The sequence below is a fragment of the Littorina saxatilis genome, linkage group LG17 (assembly GCF_037325665.1).
Source record: "Littorina saxatilis isolate snail1 linkage group LG17, US_GU_Lsax_2.0, whole genome shotgun sequence".
NCBI classification, from domain to species: Eukaryota; Metazoa; Mollusca; class Gastropoda; order Littorinimorpha; family Littorinidae; genus Littorina; species Littorina saxatilis.
In genome coordinates this window covers 39,098,671-39,115,126 of record NC_090261.1, presented here as the reverse complement: position 1 = coordinate 39,115,126, position 16,456 = coordinate 39,098,671, and the positions used below count along the sequence as shown (strand labels likewise).

The window sequence follows — 16,456 nt, the reverse complement described above, 5'->3', positions numbered from 1 at the left end:
CAGTAGCACCAAACGGCAATATTGTCACACTACTGAGCGTAGATGTGAGGATCATTACCTTCAAAAAGGTACATGCTTTACAAGCTAGAAGACTAAAGCTACCCAATATAACATCTCACAAAGTCAACTGTTTGCAGATTCCGGCAGTGCTCGAGGCAACTAAACCCCTAGCCATGACAGCAAACTTTTGATATATATCGTTAATTCGTGCTAGTGCGGTAATGACGCGACAACTGAGTGTAAATAATGGTTAAAGCAAGATAATGTACATTGACTCCTCAAAGTAAATGTTGACAGATAATGATTGAATTTGAACCAGATTTGAGAACCTGGTAGACTGTCTACGAACTTGACTGAGGATTCCTGTAAACTTTCTGATTTTGGAAACTTAGTCTTCAGACCCCTTGTCTATTTTTGTGTGGAACGTGCTCTTTCTAGTGCACACAATGTCAAAACGGTATGATATACTGCTTCGGTTGTTGCTGGTGGGCGACACAGGTGTTGGCAAAACGTGCTTGATCTGTCGCTATGCACAGGACGAGTTCAATGATAACCACATCACCACCATTGGTATGTTGAGGGGTGCTTATGTGTGTGTGTGTGTGTGTGTGTGTGTGTGTGTGTGTGTGTGTGTGTGTGATTGAATGTTGTTGTGCATCTCATCAATACCCCACTTAAAAGTGTACAGTCTAGGGGAAAGAATGGCAAAACGTTTTTTTTTTTTTTTTATGTAATTTTCCCCAAGGCAAATGTTCCTGTTTATAAGTTTTCTCCAAGAAGTGAACTTTCATTCTGAAAAAAATGCCACATCTATGTTCTGGAGAATATGTCGTTACTTTTTCTTTCAGTGCATGTAAAACCGCTTCCATACTATATATATATATGCTTGTAATTCTAGGGAACTGTAAAATGTACAAATAACAATGACCTAAATGCTGTGTTCTATAATTCTGATCATCACCCATTTACTTAAATGTTAAATGATTGTTTATTTGTTGTCTATGTTGCAGGTGTCGATTTTAAAATGAAGACGAAGGAAATTAATGACAAGACAGTGAAGTTGCAGATATGGTAACAGTGTTGTTGTTATTGTCTTTTTTTGTGGGCTGTAATTAGTTGAAACCTTAATGTTTTATTTCAAAACAGAAATGATCGAGCGACAAACAGATCCACATAACAAAAAGTTACAGATTGAAGACAGACTTACAGTTACAGAATACAGGTAGAAATGTATTCTTGCTTTTGAACACAGACTGATCTACAGTGAAGTCCGGCTGTAGTGATAGACCCATATAGTGATAGTCCAGCTGTAGTAATAGAATTTCTGGGTCCCAGTCCCAGTTGTTCATGTTCTCTGTTAACTTAGTCCGGTTGTAGTGATATTTTTCAGTCCGGATATAGTGATAGTCCGCTTGTAGTGATACTATTTTCAAGTCTCGGGGAAGCTAAAGTCCGGCTGTAGTAATAATGTTCGAGAGTAATCTCCCTTTACCAAAATGGCGAGCAAAAGCCAGCCACGCACTGTGCTTACCCTGAAGCGGAAAATTGATCTGACAATTTTTCATTTAACCCTTATTTCTAAGTGGCCCTTCTCTCTCTCTCTCTCTCTCTCTCTCTCTCTCTCTCTCTCTCTCTCTCTCTCTCTCTCTCTCTCTCTCTCTCTCTAAAACACACACACACACGCACGCACACACGCACACACACACACACCGGCTATTGAACTGCCAGGACGGGGGTAGGTTAACACAGGACATTTGCAAGCCTGACAAAGACGACAGAAGAAACGTCACATCCTGAGATAAGTGATCAACCATCAATAGTGTCAGTCTGTCATGTATCTTGTTGGACCACAGGCGGAAGGTATCGTTCACTGGACCACTAATTCCGTAGTCTTTCTATGGAAGTAGTGGTCCAGTGAACGATACCTTCCGCCTGTGGTTGGACCCTGATAAGTCAAATTCTAGGGAATGTTTTGTTTTGATTTCAAGTAAATTAAAGGCTGACATTGTCCTATTTAATTACTTCCAGGGCTTTTCCCATCGTTGCGGGGATGTATGAATTAAGCGTCCTGCAAAGTTTTAGCTTTGAAGCCCTTACCAATTACGAGAAATAATCAATTCTTTATTGCTATGTTCTCCAGGACTTGGGCTATTTTTAGACCGTCAACACAGACAGTACAGCGTCGCCAATCCCCGCGTGAAGGAAATCGCTCACCTTCCACGTGCAAAACGTAGTGATATTGACACGCCAGAGTAGCGCGGTAGCGTATTGTGCTAAGCAGGAAAGCGCGCTTTTCTGTATTCTTGTTAACTTCGTAATTTCCGGGAAACAATCCACTTTCACTTTGAGACTGTTTTGTTTACATTCGACACTATCAAAACCACTTTGCAATACTGAAATAATTTGTTCTGTGTTCAAAAGCTACAGCTAATCGTTATTATATCCAGGGTTCGTACAGAGTCCTTGAACCCTGGAAAACTCCTTGAAAATTGGAAAACCTTTTCCAGGCCTTGAAAAGTGCTTGAAAATAGAGTTTTGTTAAATAGTCATTGAAAAGTACTTGATTTTTCCAAATTGTTGCCTATACATTTCGTCAGCAGCTTGTCTTATTTAAAACAAAATGCAACCCCCTTTTTTTCCTTCAAATACAGTACACACATTTTGGGAGAATAAAAGATCGAGTGAAAACGAAAGCAGACGAACTAACTATTACTATTCACCCGTAGTTGCTTCCCTTCCCGGAAGTTGGCAAGGGAAACAACTACGGAATGACTAATAGTTTGCAGACTTGAAAAACTGAAGGTAAGCTTGGTGCTTTGCATTAATTTTGGGAAAATCATGTCCTTGAAAAGCATTTTTTGGTCCTGGAAATGTCCTTGAAAACTCATTGAATTGTATCAGCTCTGCCCTGCAGGAACCCTGTATATCCCCTTAGGTACAGTTTTATAACATTATTGGCACATGTAAACAATAGGAATTAATTAATGAACGCTACGAAAAGGGCAGCCTTTAAAGGTTTCAAAAACTTACCCTCTTTGTTTAATTTTTTTTATCCCAAGCATATTAACACATTTTGTCGCATGATCTTTACAGGGATACAGCAGGTCAAGAGAGATTTGAATCGATCACAAAACAGTTTTACAGAAGAGCACAGGTGAGTCTCAAATCTTAATTGTGTCTGATAAAATAAGGGTAGAAAATAAAAGTAAATAAATACTGTAGCATTATAAATTGCTTCAAAAGAAACAGAGCATAATTATATATATATATATTTCATAAATTTACAAAGTCTTCCTATAACAGTATAAAATTAGGCATAATTACTGTAAATTGTAATAAGGTTTAGAAATTAGAAGGCATTTGTTGAAAATTGCAAACTTAGACTTGGCAGGATGATTGCTTACTGTATGTATGTTTGCTGTATACTTTTATTTTGAAATGATTGATAAGTAATTAACTGATATTTGTTTTCTTTGTACACAGGGCGTTGTTCTAGTATTTGACATTTGCAGCAGAAGCTCTTTTGAATCACTTGCCAAATGGCTGCTTTTTGTAAAACAGGTGAGTGATTCGAGTTAATATTGTGACAATAATGTGTTTTTGTTTGTTGATTGATGAAAATGAACATATTTGTTTGTGGGATGAGTGGGTGCAGGGTAGAGAAGAGAGAGAGAGCGAGAGAGAGAGAGAGAGATAGAGAGACGGGGGAAGGGTCGTTTATATGAGGGAAAAAAGAGAAGAAACAGAAGCTGTATACTTGACTTCCATTTTCTTTAATCATCACGACTTTTACATGAACGCAAATGTTTGCTGTTTTTGTGAGTGATACACATTTGTAAGATAGAGACAACCAAATAATTTGACTTCCGTCTTAAGTGCTTGTCATGAGTTTTACATGAAAACAAATGTTTACTGTTTTTGTGTGTGAATACTGTGATACAAAATTGTCAGGTAAAGACAACTGAGTTCTTATGTTAGCTGTTTTTGTGTGTGATGCATATTTGTTAGAGATAGCTGGACTCTGATGCATACTTGAGTTTTAGAGAATGTATGTGTCTGTGTCTACAGTTTTCCCAACATGACACCTGTGTCATTATGCTGGGCAACAAATGTGACAGAGAGGATAAGCGCCAGGTTCCAAAAGCTGTCGCACAGAAGGTCAGTGTACACAATATTATGTGCATGCATACCTGCTAACATACACGCAGACACATGCTTGAACATTCACACACAAACACAGACACATGTACACATGTATGAACGCTCTCTCTCGCACATTCACACACACACACACATTCATACACGAACAAACACACATTCGTACACACACACACACACACACACACACACACACACACACACACACACACACACACACACACACACACACACACACACACACACACATGTGCAAACAAAACACATCAATCTTTATTAAAATTAATAGTCAGATTCCTGGTGGTGTCATTAAAATAATGTGTATGAGAAATTAACAGTAATTGCACACACATACAACATGATTTAGGGAAACAGATTTTTGTAGATTCTTGTATTACATGTGTTATGTTTACAGTTCTGTACAGCAGACAGTGAGTGAGAACACAAGAGATATTCTAAAATGTAAACACATTATTGTTTTCTTTCTTGTATTTGTAAAAATGAACTCGCTTGTTTCTTGCAGTTTGCGGATGAAAACAACCTGAGATATTATGAAACAAGTGCCAAACACCCGGAGAATCTTGATCAGGTGACAGTAATGGAACATATTGAATTGAGTAGTTTTAGATTATGCACTTCAGTACGTAGAGGTTACATGCCGAGTCTCAGTGATTATCAAAAATAATGGTCGAAGTTAGCGGATCATGAAAAATGCGAGCTTCAGCGAGCTTTTTCATGACCGCGAACTGAGACCATTATTTTTTATAATCACTGAGACGAGGTGTGTAACCTCTTTATTCCTCCTTTCTTCAGTTATTCAAAGAAAAGAGGAGTTTTTTTGCGAAAGTTTGATCGAATCCTATTCTCTCAACCAGTCAACCTGCGCAGGCGATCGATTAATGCGCGGTTGTATAGTTCCGTGCAAATCATTCCATTCTGTTAACACTTCTTGTCAGTTTTCCTATTTTGGACTAAAATCAAGTACACAGATATGCTGTTATTCTGCTGTGGCGGCAAAGGCAGATATTGTGTGTTCTGTATATGTTTTGGTATCGCTTAGGATAATGTTTTTTCGTCAAATGGGACTAGCAGACGAACTTTTGCACCCGTGTTCCAACGTTAAAAACTGTATGAAGTTCAGTTTTCTGGGGAAAATAGTGTATGAAACCCCTTTATGTTGTTTAAATTGATGAGATGTGTGCATTTGGTTGCGTGTGATCTGTTTATTAAATGAAATATTGTTGAAAACTGACCGTCGGATTGCAGTCTGTTGTCGAAGAAACTGAGTGAAAAGAAGGGGAACTACTCTTGCAGAGGGGGGGAATAAGTAGAGGTTACATGCCGAGTCTCAGTGATTATCAAAAATAATGGTCGAAGTTAGCGGATCATGAAAAATGCGAGCTTTAGCGAGCTTTTTCATGACCGCGAACTGAGACCATTATTTTTGATAATCACTGAGACGAGGTGTGTAACCTCTTTATTCCTCCTTTCTTCAGTTATTCAAAGAAAAGAGGAGTTTTTTTGCGAAAGTTTGATCGAATCCTATTCTCTCAACCAGTCAACCTGCGCAGGCGATCGATTAATGCGCGGTTGTATAGTTCCGTGCAAATCATTCCATTCTGTTAACACTTCTTGTCAGTTTTCCTATTTTAGGCTAAAATCAAGTACACAGATATGCTGTTATTCTGCTGTGGCGGCAAAGGCAGATATTGTGTGTTCTGTATATGTTTTGGTATCGCTTAGGGTAATGTTTTTTCGTCAAATGGGACTAGCAGACGAACTTTTGCACCCGTGTTCCAACGTTAAAAACTGTATGAAGTTCAGTTTTTAGGGGAAAATAGTGTATGAAACCCCTTTATGTTGTTTAAGTTGATGAGATGTGTGCATTTGGTTGCGTGTGATCTGTTTATTAAATGAAATATTGTTGAAAACTGACCGTCGGATTGCAGTCTGTTGTCGAAGGAACTGAGTGAAAAGAAGGGGAACTACTCTTGTCGCTAGACAAAGTATGAGTTACTTGCCTTGGGAAATTGCTTGTGATGAACGGCTTGAGCCACGGCAGATGAGATTCAGAAAACAACCGAACTCATGGATTTTATATGGAGATTCATGTGTTCAGGCCTGTAGTTGTTAATTTAAATGCGGTATGTTTGTATTGTTTGCTCCAGAGATGTATACTTCGTACATTAGAGCGTTCTGAACTTTTCAGTCGCAAAAAGTAGTACCGAAACAGAACAACCTCTCAACCCATTGCACTATCGAGGATTCAGGCTGTTGCTGGGTCGTTATTTGTTTGGTTGCTGGGTCATTATCGAAAAATAACTACCCCTACAAGTTTACAGAGGTAAAGAAGCAGAGGGGGGAATAAAGAGTAATACTGTGCTGCATTTAATCAAGATTTTGATACGTTGCACCAGCAAGTCATGCAGATCATGTTTGGTTGTGAGCTTTGTTGCTTGTGAGATGCAGCAGATTCAAGTTGTGACAAATAATTAATTACTATGAGTGGTATGGAGATTGTAATGCAGACACGGTACATGGTATTTTATGACCTCAGACAATCTGAAAAAAATTGGTCTTGAAAGAGAGGGAGTCTTAATGCAGAGGTAACTTTTATGACACTGTGAAGAGAAAGTATGAAAAAAATCAGGTCTTGATGTGGAGGCAGTCTGAAAATGGGGGTGGGGGTTGGGGATGGCTGGGGTGTGGTCTGTGTTTGGGGTTGGGTGGGGGGATGTGTCTAAAAACAGGTTTCACTGTACCACATATATCTTAGTTTAATACCTACCTTTTATTCTAATAACAGCCCCTAGTAAGAAAAATAAGAATAGCAAGATGCATCAAATGTTAAATACATGTACTCCTTTTGGGTTTGATTAAAGACTATGCGACCGTGCGCGACCTCCAACTAAAGCATGTTCATGTAATCTATATATATATACGACTTGTGTCTGTGTGTGTGTGTGTGTGTGTGTGTGTGTGATTGATCGCCATGCACGGCCAAAGTTCTCGATGGATCTGCTTCAAATTTGGTGGGCTTATTGACAGAGACCCCGGACACAACCTGATCGATGAGATATTTCAACACGTGCTCTCAGCGCGCAGCGCTGAACCGATTTTCGTTTTTCACTGCACGTTACTATTTTTAGATCTCCCTTCCTTCGTGCGCTGGCGTCAATCGATATTCCCGTTTGTACGTTTATATTTAGAAGGTCACTGCACGTTACTATTTTTAGATCTCCCTTCCTTCGTGCGCCGGCGATGCCGGCGTACACCCGGCAAAGCCGGGTCCCCGGCGACGGCCGGGTATTCGGCTCTACTTCTTCCCGGCGAAGCGGGTAATCATCTAGTATTTGTATATATGTAGTATCTTCACAACATTAGCTGATTTTGTACCAAGTTTTAAGTCATAAAATTCAAAAATAAGGGAGTTATGATGCATTTTCGAAGAGCTATCGAGCGAAAGTGAAAGTATCGGGAATTCTGCGTCCGACCTTGTTCGCATTGTTAACCCGCACGCGTGACCTCAAACCAAAGCATGTAAATGTAATTTTTTGTAACCCTTAAGCTGGTTGTCGCGACATATGTCGCGCTACTTTACGTATACTGTCACCTGGTTGTCACGACATATGTCACGCTACTGGTTCAGTCTGTTTGGTCAGTTCCGATTACCTCCCATGGATGCGGGGTGGGGATATAGCTCAGTTGGTAGCGCGCTGGATTTGTATTCAGTTGGCCGCTGTCAGCGTGAGTTCGATCCCAGGTTCGGCGGAAATTTATTTCACAGAGTCAACTTTGTGTGCAGACTCTCTTCGGTGTCCGAACATCCCCCCGTGTACACTACATTGGGTGTGCACGTTAAAGATCCCACGATTGACAAAAGGGTCTTTCCTGGCAAAATTGCTTAGGCACAGTTAATAATTGTCTTCCTATACCCGTGTGACTTGGAATAATAGGCCGTGAAAGGTAAATATGCGCCGAAATGGCTGCAATCTACTGGCCGTATAAAATTTCATCTCACACGGCATCACTGCAGAGCGCCTAGAACTGTACCCACGGAATATGCGCGATATAAGACTCATTGATTGATTGATTGATTGATGCGAAAACCTATATGACCGTTTTTCTTTATTTTTCTCTCTGTTAATTCACCAGTGGCTATGTAACATGTGTTACGGAATTGCACCAGTGTAAGGGTTAATATATTTAGTATCTTCACAACATTGTCTCACTTTGAACCAACTTTTAAGTTTTTCAAATCCAAAATAAGGGAGTTAAGATGCATTGTCAAAGGCAATAATCTCAGGCTTTTTTTTTGTGCTCGATAGCTCTTTGAAAATACATCATAACTCCCTTATTTCTTATTCCTATAAACTAAAAGTTGGTACAAAGTCAGACAATGTTGTGAAGATAATAGATATATAAAAATATTACATGTACATGCTTTAGTTAGAGGTCGAGAGTGCGGGTCTAAAAACAATGCGAACATGGTCGGACGCAGAAGTCCGATGCTTCACTTTGCTTGATAGCTCTTCGAAAATGGATCATAACTCCCTTATTTTTGACTTTTATGACTTAAAACTTGGTACAACTTGAGAAAATACTGTAAAGATATTAGAACAACAAAAGTATTTCATGTATATGCTGTAGTTGGAGGTCGCGCGTGGTCGCGTGTGGTCACGTAGTCTTTAGTCAGACCGCTCCTTTTGCGTGTAACTGACCAGATGTAATATTTTCTTTTCTGAATGACAGCTTCATCCTAAAGGCCGTCCTAAATTGAGCCCGAAGTCAACTTCGCAAAGAGTTCGTAAAGTCTTTTTACCCCCAATTCAGTGCCAAAGCTATGTAAAGCCAGCTTCGTAAAGAGGACTTCGCGAAGTTGACTTCGCCCAATTAATTTGAGACTTAAAGCCATGCTGACAGGTCCTGTTTATGACTAATTTTCAGCCATTCTTGGAGCTTAGCAAGCAGATTTTAGACGAGCAGACGGCAGACAGCGAGCATGATCACAGCACCTCCAGCAGCCACCTGGTGGACTTGAGCAAGTCGAGCAACATGTCGCGACAAGACAGCGCTGAGATACAGATGGAGAAAGGAGAACCGGAGTTGCATGGCCGGAAAGGATGGTGTTGCTCCATTTTGTGATGCGTGATATTTTTGTTGTTGTTGCTTACTAAATTTGTTTGTGTACGAGTTTTGGTGGAAAATGTTCTGTTTTCTGAGCTGTTACTGAGACCGTTACATTGAAAGACAGGTGGTTTAATCCTGGAGAAAATCAAACCAAACAACCTGAACAAGAAAATAAGTGTGTGGTTGTAATAACTTGACATAACCTATTAATTTCTTCCCCGTGAAAAAAAAAAAAAAAAAAAAAAAATCAGACTCGCACACACGCTTGGGAGAATAAAAATGGCCAAAGACTTGCTATACTTCAGCACTTAAAAAAAAAAAAAAACACACTGAACCATCACAGTACTAAGCTTACAGCACTAAACATACACAGAGGAAAAAGCAGTTTAAAAGTATGATGAACTTTAAGCTTGATAAAAGGAAACATGAACTATCGATCTTTAACTATTGAACATGAAATGGCACTAATAAATCAATAACTCGGGCTATGATTTTGCTAGCATGTAAGTCACAGTTGCTGCAGGTCTAGTCTAGTCAGTGAAAGAAAAGCCTGTGATGCAGTGCAGAATACCAAAGATCAGATGAAAATCATGATAAGATATCAATTATTATGATTCCCGTGATTAACCTGCATTCTTGAAATACAGTTTTTGTACTTTTATCTTGTGATACCCTCTGTAAGACCTTCAGAAATCTAAGAAACCCAGATCTTAAGAGGGAGTGGGTAAATTTACAAGGCTTATGGACAGAGAATCTGATGAGACAGCAATGGTGTTAAATAGTGGGAGGGGAGGTTAGTCTAAATTCGAAGGGGTTCCAATGCAGTACTTTTTCAGTACTGCTTCTGATCTGAAATGTGAAAATAATTGACCAAATTGCAAGCCCCACCCTCCGACCCCCCCTCCCACCAAACAAAAAGACAGGGATCAAGGGGATGTGTGTGTGTGTTTGCACAGCGTTTGTCACATTTTATTTGCGTAACACAGCACCTAAGAAAAGATTTTTGACAAAAGTCCGACTTTTGTTCTCTGTGTGTCTGAAATGTCATTACACTTGAATTTGTGTCATTATAGCAGATTCCACGTATTGTAGAAGTATTGTATGAATCAATGGGAATAATTCAATACTACTTCCATGACAAATCAATAAAGCATGTTTTATTAAAAGAGTGCATTGAACTTGAAGGCATCACTATAACATGTACAAATCTTTATATCAGATCTGTATGATCAAAACTTGTGCATTTGCCTTAATGTGTATTAATATCATTACTACTTGCATCAGTGGAGGTAAAAGATGAATAATATACTTCCTCATTTGGTTTTATAAGTGCATTTTTGTGTGTGCTTTTTGTATGTACTTAGTGCCTTTGTAAAAATACATGTATTGATTCACTGTATTGTCTTTGTTTCTACTGCCATATTATCTCGGGTAAGAAAGGAACAGTGTGAAGTGTTGTTCATTTTGTGTGTGTGTGTGTGTGTGTGTGTGTGTGTGTGTGTGTGTGTGTGAGTGACAGACAGACAGACAGACAGAGAGAGAAAGTTCTATTAATATCCTGTGAAGAGACGCTGTAAATGTTAAATATATAAATACAAATATAGGTTTATTACTTGGCGTTTACATTTGCCTGTTCATTAAATTTGTCCTCTAAAGGTATTGGTAACACATGACTAAGTCTCAACTGTACACATTTTTTTTTATATCAGATTTATTTATATATATGTGACACTGTACACGATTCAATGTTTTCTTATGATAAGTAGACTGCACTTCCAATTCTTTGAATACATGTTTTCAAACTTCAGTACATGAAGATGTTTTCAGTACCTTATTTATGTATGCATAAATTACATATACCGGTGAACATCGTATATATTTATATTATTTGTTGTTACAAAAAGACCAGGGTTCCATATTTTCCTCCAGTAATACACTTTACCTCCAATTCTTTGAATTCTTATTGTTTGCAAACTTCAGTACTTTAAGATTTTGCTAGTAATTTTTTGTGCATAAATGATATACACCAGTATAGATACAAGTATATTTTTTTGTCATTACAAAAATACAAGGGGTGGTATGCTTGAGAAAGATTGGTTGAAATTGAGATTTATTTGAGATTTAAACCAATACAACCCATTGCTTGGGTCCCACCCTGTGCTATATTTATATTTTTGTCCCCAGAATTAGTATCTATTTGGGACATAAGTTACGTGGTTATATGCTAGGAGGTCCCACCCAGTTGCACACTTTTTAATATACAGCACCCCAGCTCTCTGGTTTCTTTCATTTTGCTCATGAGATTTAATTTTGAAAATGTTTGCACTGAAAGAGCCTGTATTGCAATGTGTTTGTTCAATTTTTTTTTTTTTACGCACATTACCTATTGGCTTTTGGGAACTCTGGTTGAACTGTTTGAAAATTTCATAAAAGCATTCACATTTTAGCTGTGGTGTTTATGATTAGTATTCTTTCTTGAATACAGCTGATACTTAACCCCCCAGCGGGTTAGGGGGAGTCCCATATTGGTTGGGACGAGAAAGAATTTACCCGATGCTCCCCAGCATGTCGTAAGAGGCGACTAACGGATTCTGTTTCTCCTTTTACCCTTGTTAAGTGTTTCTTGTATAGAATATAGTCAATTTTTGTAAAGATTTTAGTCAAGCAGTATGTAAGAAATGTTAAGTCCTTTGTACTGGAAACTTGCATTCTCCCAGTAAGGTAATATATTGTACTACGTTGCAAGCCCCCGGAGCAAATTTTTGATTAGTGCTTTTGTGAACAAGAAACAATTGACAAGTGGCTCTATCCCATCTTCCCCCTTCCCCCGTCGCGATATAACCTTCGTGGTTGAAAACGACGTTAAACACCAAATAAAGAAAGTAAGGCTGATACTTACCTTACATGAATAATTAAATACAGTTTGATTGAAACTGATTGTTTCTTGAAAAGTGCAGAATGTGCATATTTATTATGGCTTTAATATTTAACGATTGTAAGGCTTTTCTGTGTATACACATATTGCATCACATGTATCAGTGACATGTTTTAGTTTTTGTTTTTACAAACCAGCAGTGCACTATATTTTGAGGATGCTTAACCAGGTGATATTTCGTTAGTCTAATTGAATTAAATGGCCTACTGTCACACAAAATGGCTTACAGAATATTTGGCAAAAATCATAGTTTTTAACCAGCTTTGAAAAAACTTTGTCTGACATCTAGTACAAAATTGAATACTTAGGGGTTGTTGTTGCTGCTACTGTTGTTAACGTTGTTGTTGTTGTTGTTTGTGGTGTTACATACTGGTCAAGGCAACAGAACTTACAAATCCTGCTGTTTTAGGAAATACTGTCTGATCTTAACAAATGTCATCCAGTGAATAAATCATATTTTTATGGCCCCATATGTAAGGCTTTTTTCTCATTGGGAAGGATACTTTTCATAAGTTATTAGAATAAGGGAGTGCAGAAGGTGTCCTTTATCAGGTGTCCTCTCATTGGAGGGGGCATTACATTACAGGTACATGTACTACAGTATAGTTGTACATTGGCACTGGAGAGTGGCACAGTGGTTAGAGCACTTGCCTCTCACGCTGGGGGTCGGGGTTCGACCCCGACTCAGTGTAAATACAAAAATTTGATTTTTCCAGAGCTCCAGTCCACCCAGCTGAAAATGGGTACCAGACTCGATGCAGGGCTGGGGAAGGTGAAGTCAGCGAGGGAGAGGAGATAGGCACCGCCCTTATAAAGCTGGCCCCAGAGAAGATGAGATTTATAATAACTTGTCCACCAATACCAAACATGGTTATGGGATTACTTTTACCTTTAATGTAAGGCCCCTCTGATAATGGGACATCTCCAAGTTTAAGGGACAGATGATGTTGTCCCTTGGTCTATTAATTTAAAGTCTTTTTGCCATGAGAGGACACCTGCCATGTTGGAACACTTTTTAGCTGCTTCCCAGAGCGTCTTTTCATTACAGCAAAGAACACTTTACTTCTGAAGTGCCTTTCTGTGCCCCGTGAAAATTGTTTATTGTAAGTTCTGTTTGTCTTATTAACCATGTGAATTGTCTTTTTATGAGTGGGCTATTATTCCAGTTTGACTGCAAACACTGTGAGCTGACACAATATGCTTGAGCTATTTTATTTGTCTATTGAACAGTCTTGTACATACGTATATGCACTTACCTTCGGTTTTCAGGGCTGATATTTGTTGTATTCATTACTGTAAAAGGATATAAAACCTATACTAATGTGCCAGGGTATTCTGATGTGCCAGGATGTATTCCGAGATATATAATCCTGCCAACGTGAGGGTAATTGTAGAAAAGACTGGAAAACATTCACTCTTCTTCTGCGTTTCTGAGCTTTTTTCTCTCAGGGTTACCTCATGATGAGAGTTTTATGTGCCACATGGTTTTTTACCCCTTTGGCAGGGGTAGCACAGAGCTGCCAACTATTACGGCTACGTTTAAAGACAGATTGCTACGCTGTTATGACCGGCACGGTTGGCCTAGTGGTAAGGCGTCCGCCCCGTGATCGGGAGGTCGTGGGTTCGAACCCCGGCCGGGTCATACCTAAGACTTTAAAATTGGCAATCTAGTGGCTGCTCCGCCTGGCGTCTGGCATTATGGGGTTAGTGCTAGGACTGGTTGGTTCCCTATCAGAATAATGTGACTGGGTGAGACATGAAGCCTGTGCTGCGACTTCTGTCTTGTGTGTGGCGCACGTTATAATTATGTCAAAGCAGCACCGCCCTGATATGGCCCTTCGTGGTCGGCTGGGCGTTAAGCAAACAAACAAACAAAATACGCTGTTATGCCAAGCTTAGAATTGCTATGCTCAAAAAAATAATCACAAGCATACAACAGCTAGTTTGCTCTTTCTAGTGAGTCCTGGTACTCATTTCTGATTCTCCAGCGGTCAGAATTTGTGTCATAAAGCATTGTCCACACTAAAAAGTGGCACTGCAGACACTCTCTTAATATGGCCATTATGTTTCATTTTTCTGAATTAACTTTTTTAAATGTTTGTATTCTTGCGCGAAATAGTCTAAATGTGGATGTGCGAATAAATTCGAAACAATGTTACAAACTAAAACACCATTTCGAATTGCTACTCTGAAAATTAAAAAAAAAAGTTAATTTATAAACTTAAGGTTTTACAACGGTTGGCAGTTCTTTGCTGGAAACTCGAAATCTTTAATGTGTCCAACCATTCTGTGTGCATACATTTACACACAAGGGTGGTAATATTCCAGATATTAACGCAAAGAGTAATTTTTGAAAGAAATAAGGGACCAAAGAATTGATGTAACTCCAGTTTTGGATGGAGCTGCATGTAAAATTAAATCATCATGTTAATGATTTTTGAATGGAGCTGCTTTGCTTGTTCTAGTTTTCACCTAATTTCCTTCCTTCCTATCTCTATGATTGTGTGAATTTTGTATTAGTTATGGTCCGTGTGTTTTGGGCTACTTTTGTTTTGTTTCAAAATAATTGCGGCCTTTGATTGAAGTTTCTCTATCAAATCCCCATTTTTTAAGTTCACGTACCTTAAAAAAAAAAGATACAAGTTTGTGACACAGAGGCCATCATGCATGAACCTTTTTGTTCTGGCATAAATGAGAGAAATAAACAGTTTACCGTATTCTTTGTTTCCAGAAGCAGTGGTTATTCTTTTTACTTCTTCTTTGTTTTGTTGTAGTCCTTACTATTCTTCTTCTTCGTTCCCGAGCTTTTTATTCTCAGGGTCACCTCATCCCAAACAGAAAAGAAAAGACGCAGCGAGGTGTGCTTGTCTGTTGATATGGCAGAAAATATTGGTTGTATTCCTTTTTTGTTCAATGCAAATTCTTAAGAAATCTGTTTACAATATTCAAAGTCTGATTGTAATAATGTGATATCTAAATGGACCGTTCTGTGCCACAACCGCTGATATCATTGATGTTCAGATCATTAACTTTCATTGCTGTTTTTTTTTTTTTTACATTTAGTCAAGTTTTGACTAAATGTTTTAACATAGAGGGGGAATCGAGACGAGGGTCGTGGTGTATGTGTGTGTGTGTGTGTGTGTGTGTGTGTGTGTGTGTGTGTGTGTGTGTGTCTGTCTGTCTGTGCATGTGTGTGTGTAGAGCGATTCAGACTAAACTACTGGATCGATCTTTATGAAATTTGATATGAGAGTTCCTGGGAATGATATCCCCGGACGTTTTTTTCATTTTTTCGATAAATACCTTTGATGACGTCATATCCGGCATTTTGTAAAAGTTGAGGCGACACTGTCACACCCTCATTTTTCAATCAAATTGATTGAAATTTTGGCCAAGCAATCTTCGACGAAGACTGGACTTTGGTATTGCATTTCAGCTTGGTGGCTTAAAAATTAATTGATGACTTTGGTCATTAAAAATCAGAAAATTGTAATTGAAATTATTTTTTTATAAAACGATCCAAAAATACATTTATTGTATTGTTCATCTTTTTCTGATTCCAAAACCATATAAATATGTTATATTCGAATTAAAAACAAGCTCTGAAAATTAAAAATATAAAAATTATGATTAAAATAAAATGTCCGAAATCGATTTGAAAACAATTTCATCTTATTCCTTGTCCATTCCTGATTCCAAAAACATATAGATATGATATGTTTGGATTAAAAACACGTTCAGAAAGGTAAAAAGAATAGAGATATAGAAAAGCGTGCTATCCTCCTCAGTGCAACTGCTACCGCGCTTTTCTGGATTGTTAATTTCACTGCCTTTGCCACGAGCGGTGGACAGACGATGCTCCGAGTGTACGGTGTTGTGGAAAAAATGCAGTGCGTTCAGTTTCATTCTGTGAGTTCGACTGAGCTTGACTAAATGTTGTTATTTCGCCTTACGCGACTTGTTTCACTTTGATATTGTCTTTGATGATTTGAAATGTTTTCACTTGAACAAAAATCATTGCTACTTTTTGCCATAAACAATTAAATCAAAGTTCAAGAAATCAAAAGGGGAAATATTGGAACGGTAGATCTGGTTAAAGACAAATGCATAACCGTTTGTCGTATATATATATTTATAAATTGACGTAATTGCCGAATCCGCGGAATCGGCAACACTTTTGCCCATTTCGTGTAATCTGCAAAACGCTGCCCATTGCGCGAAATCGGCAGCGTT

The 16,456-nt window shown here is 38.5% G+C and overlaps 1 protein-coding gene across 1 annotated transcript; it reads left to right on the top strand.

Moving 5' to 3' along the window:
- Window positions 1-119: 119 nt before the first annotated feature.
- Window positions 120-15,716, top strand: LOC138952448 (ras-related protein Rab-13-like). Its single transcript, XM_070324122.1, has 8 exons — window positions 120-570; window positions 1,011-1,071; window positions 3,094-3,154; window positions 3,484-3,561; window positions 4,069-4,158; window positions 4,682-4,747; window positions 9,106-10,754; window positions 10,893-15,716. The coding sequence occupies exons 1-7, from the start codon at window positions 447-449 to the stop codon at window positions 9,301-9,303; spliced, it is 678 nt and encodes a 225-aa protein (XP_070180223.1). The 5' UTR covers window positions 120-446; the 3' UTR covers window positions 9,304-10,754; window positions 10,893-15,716.
- The last annotated feature ends 740 nt before the right edge of the window (window positions 15,717-16,456 follow it).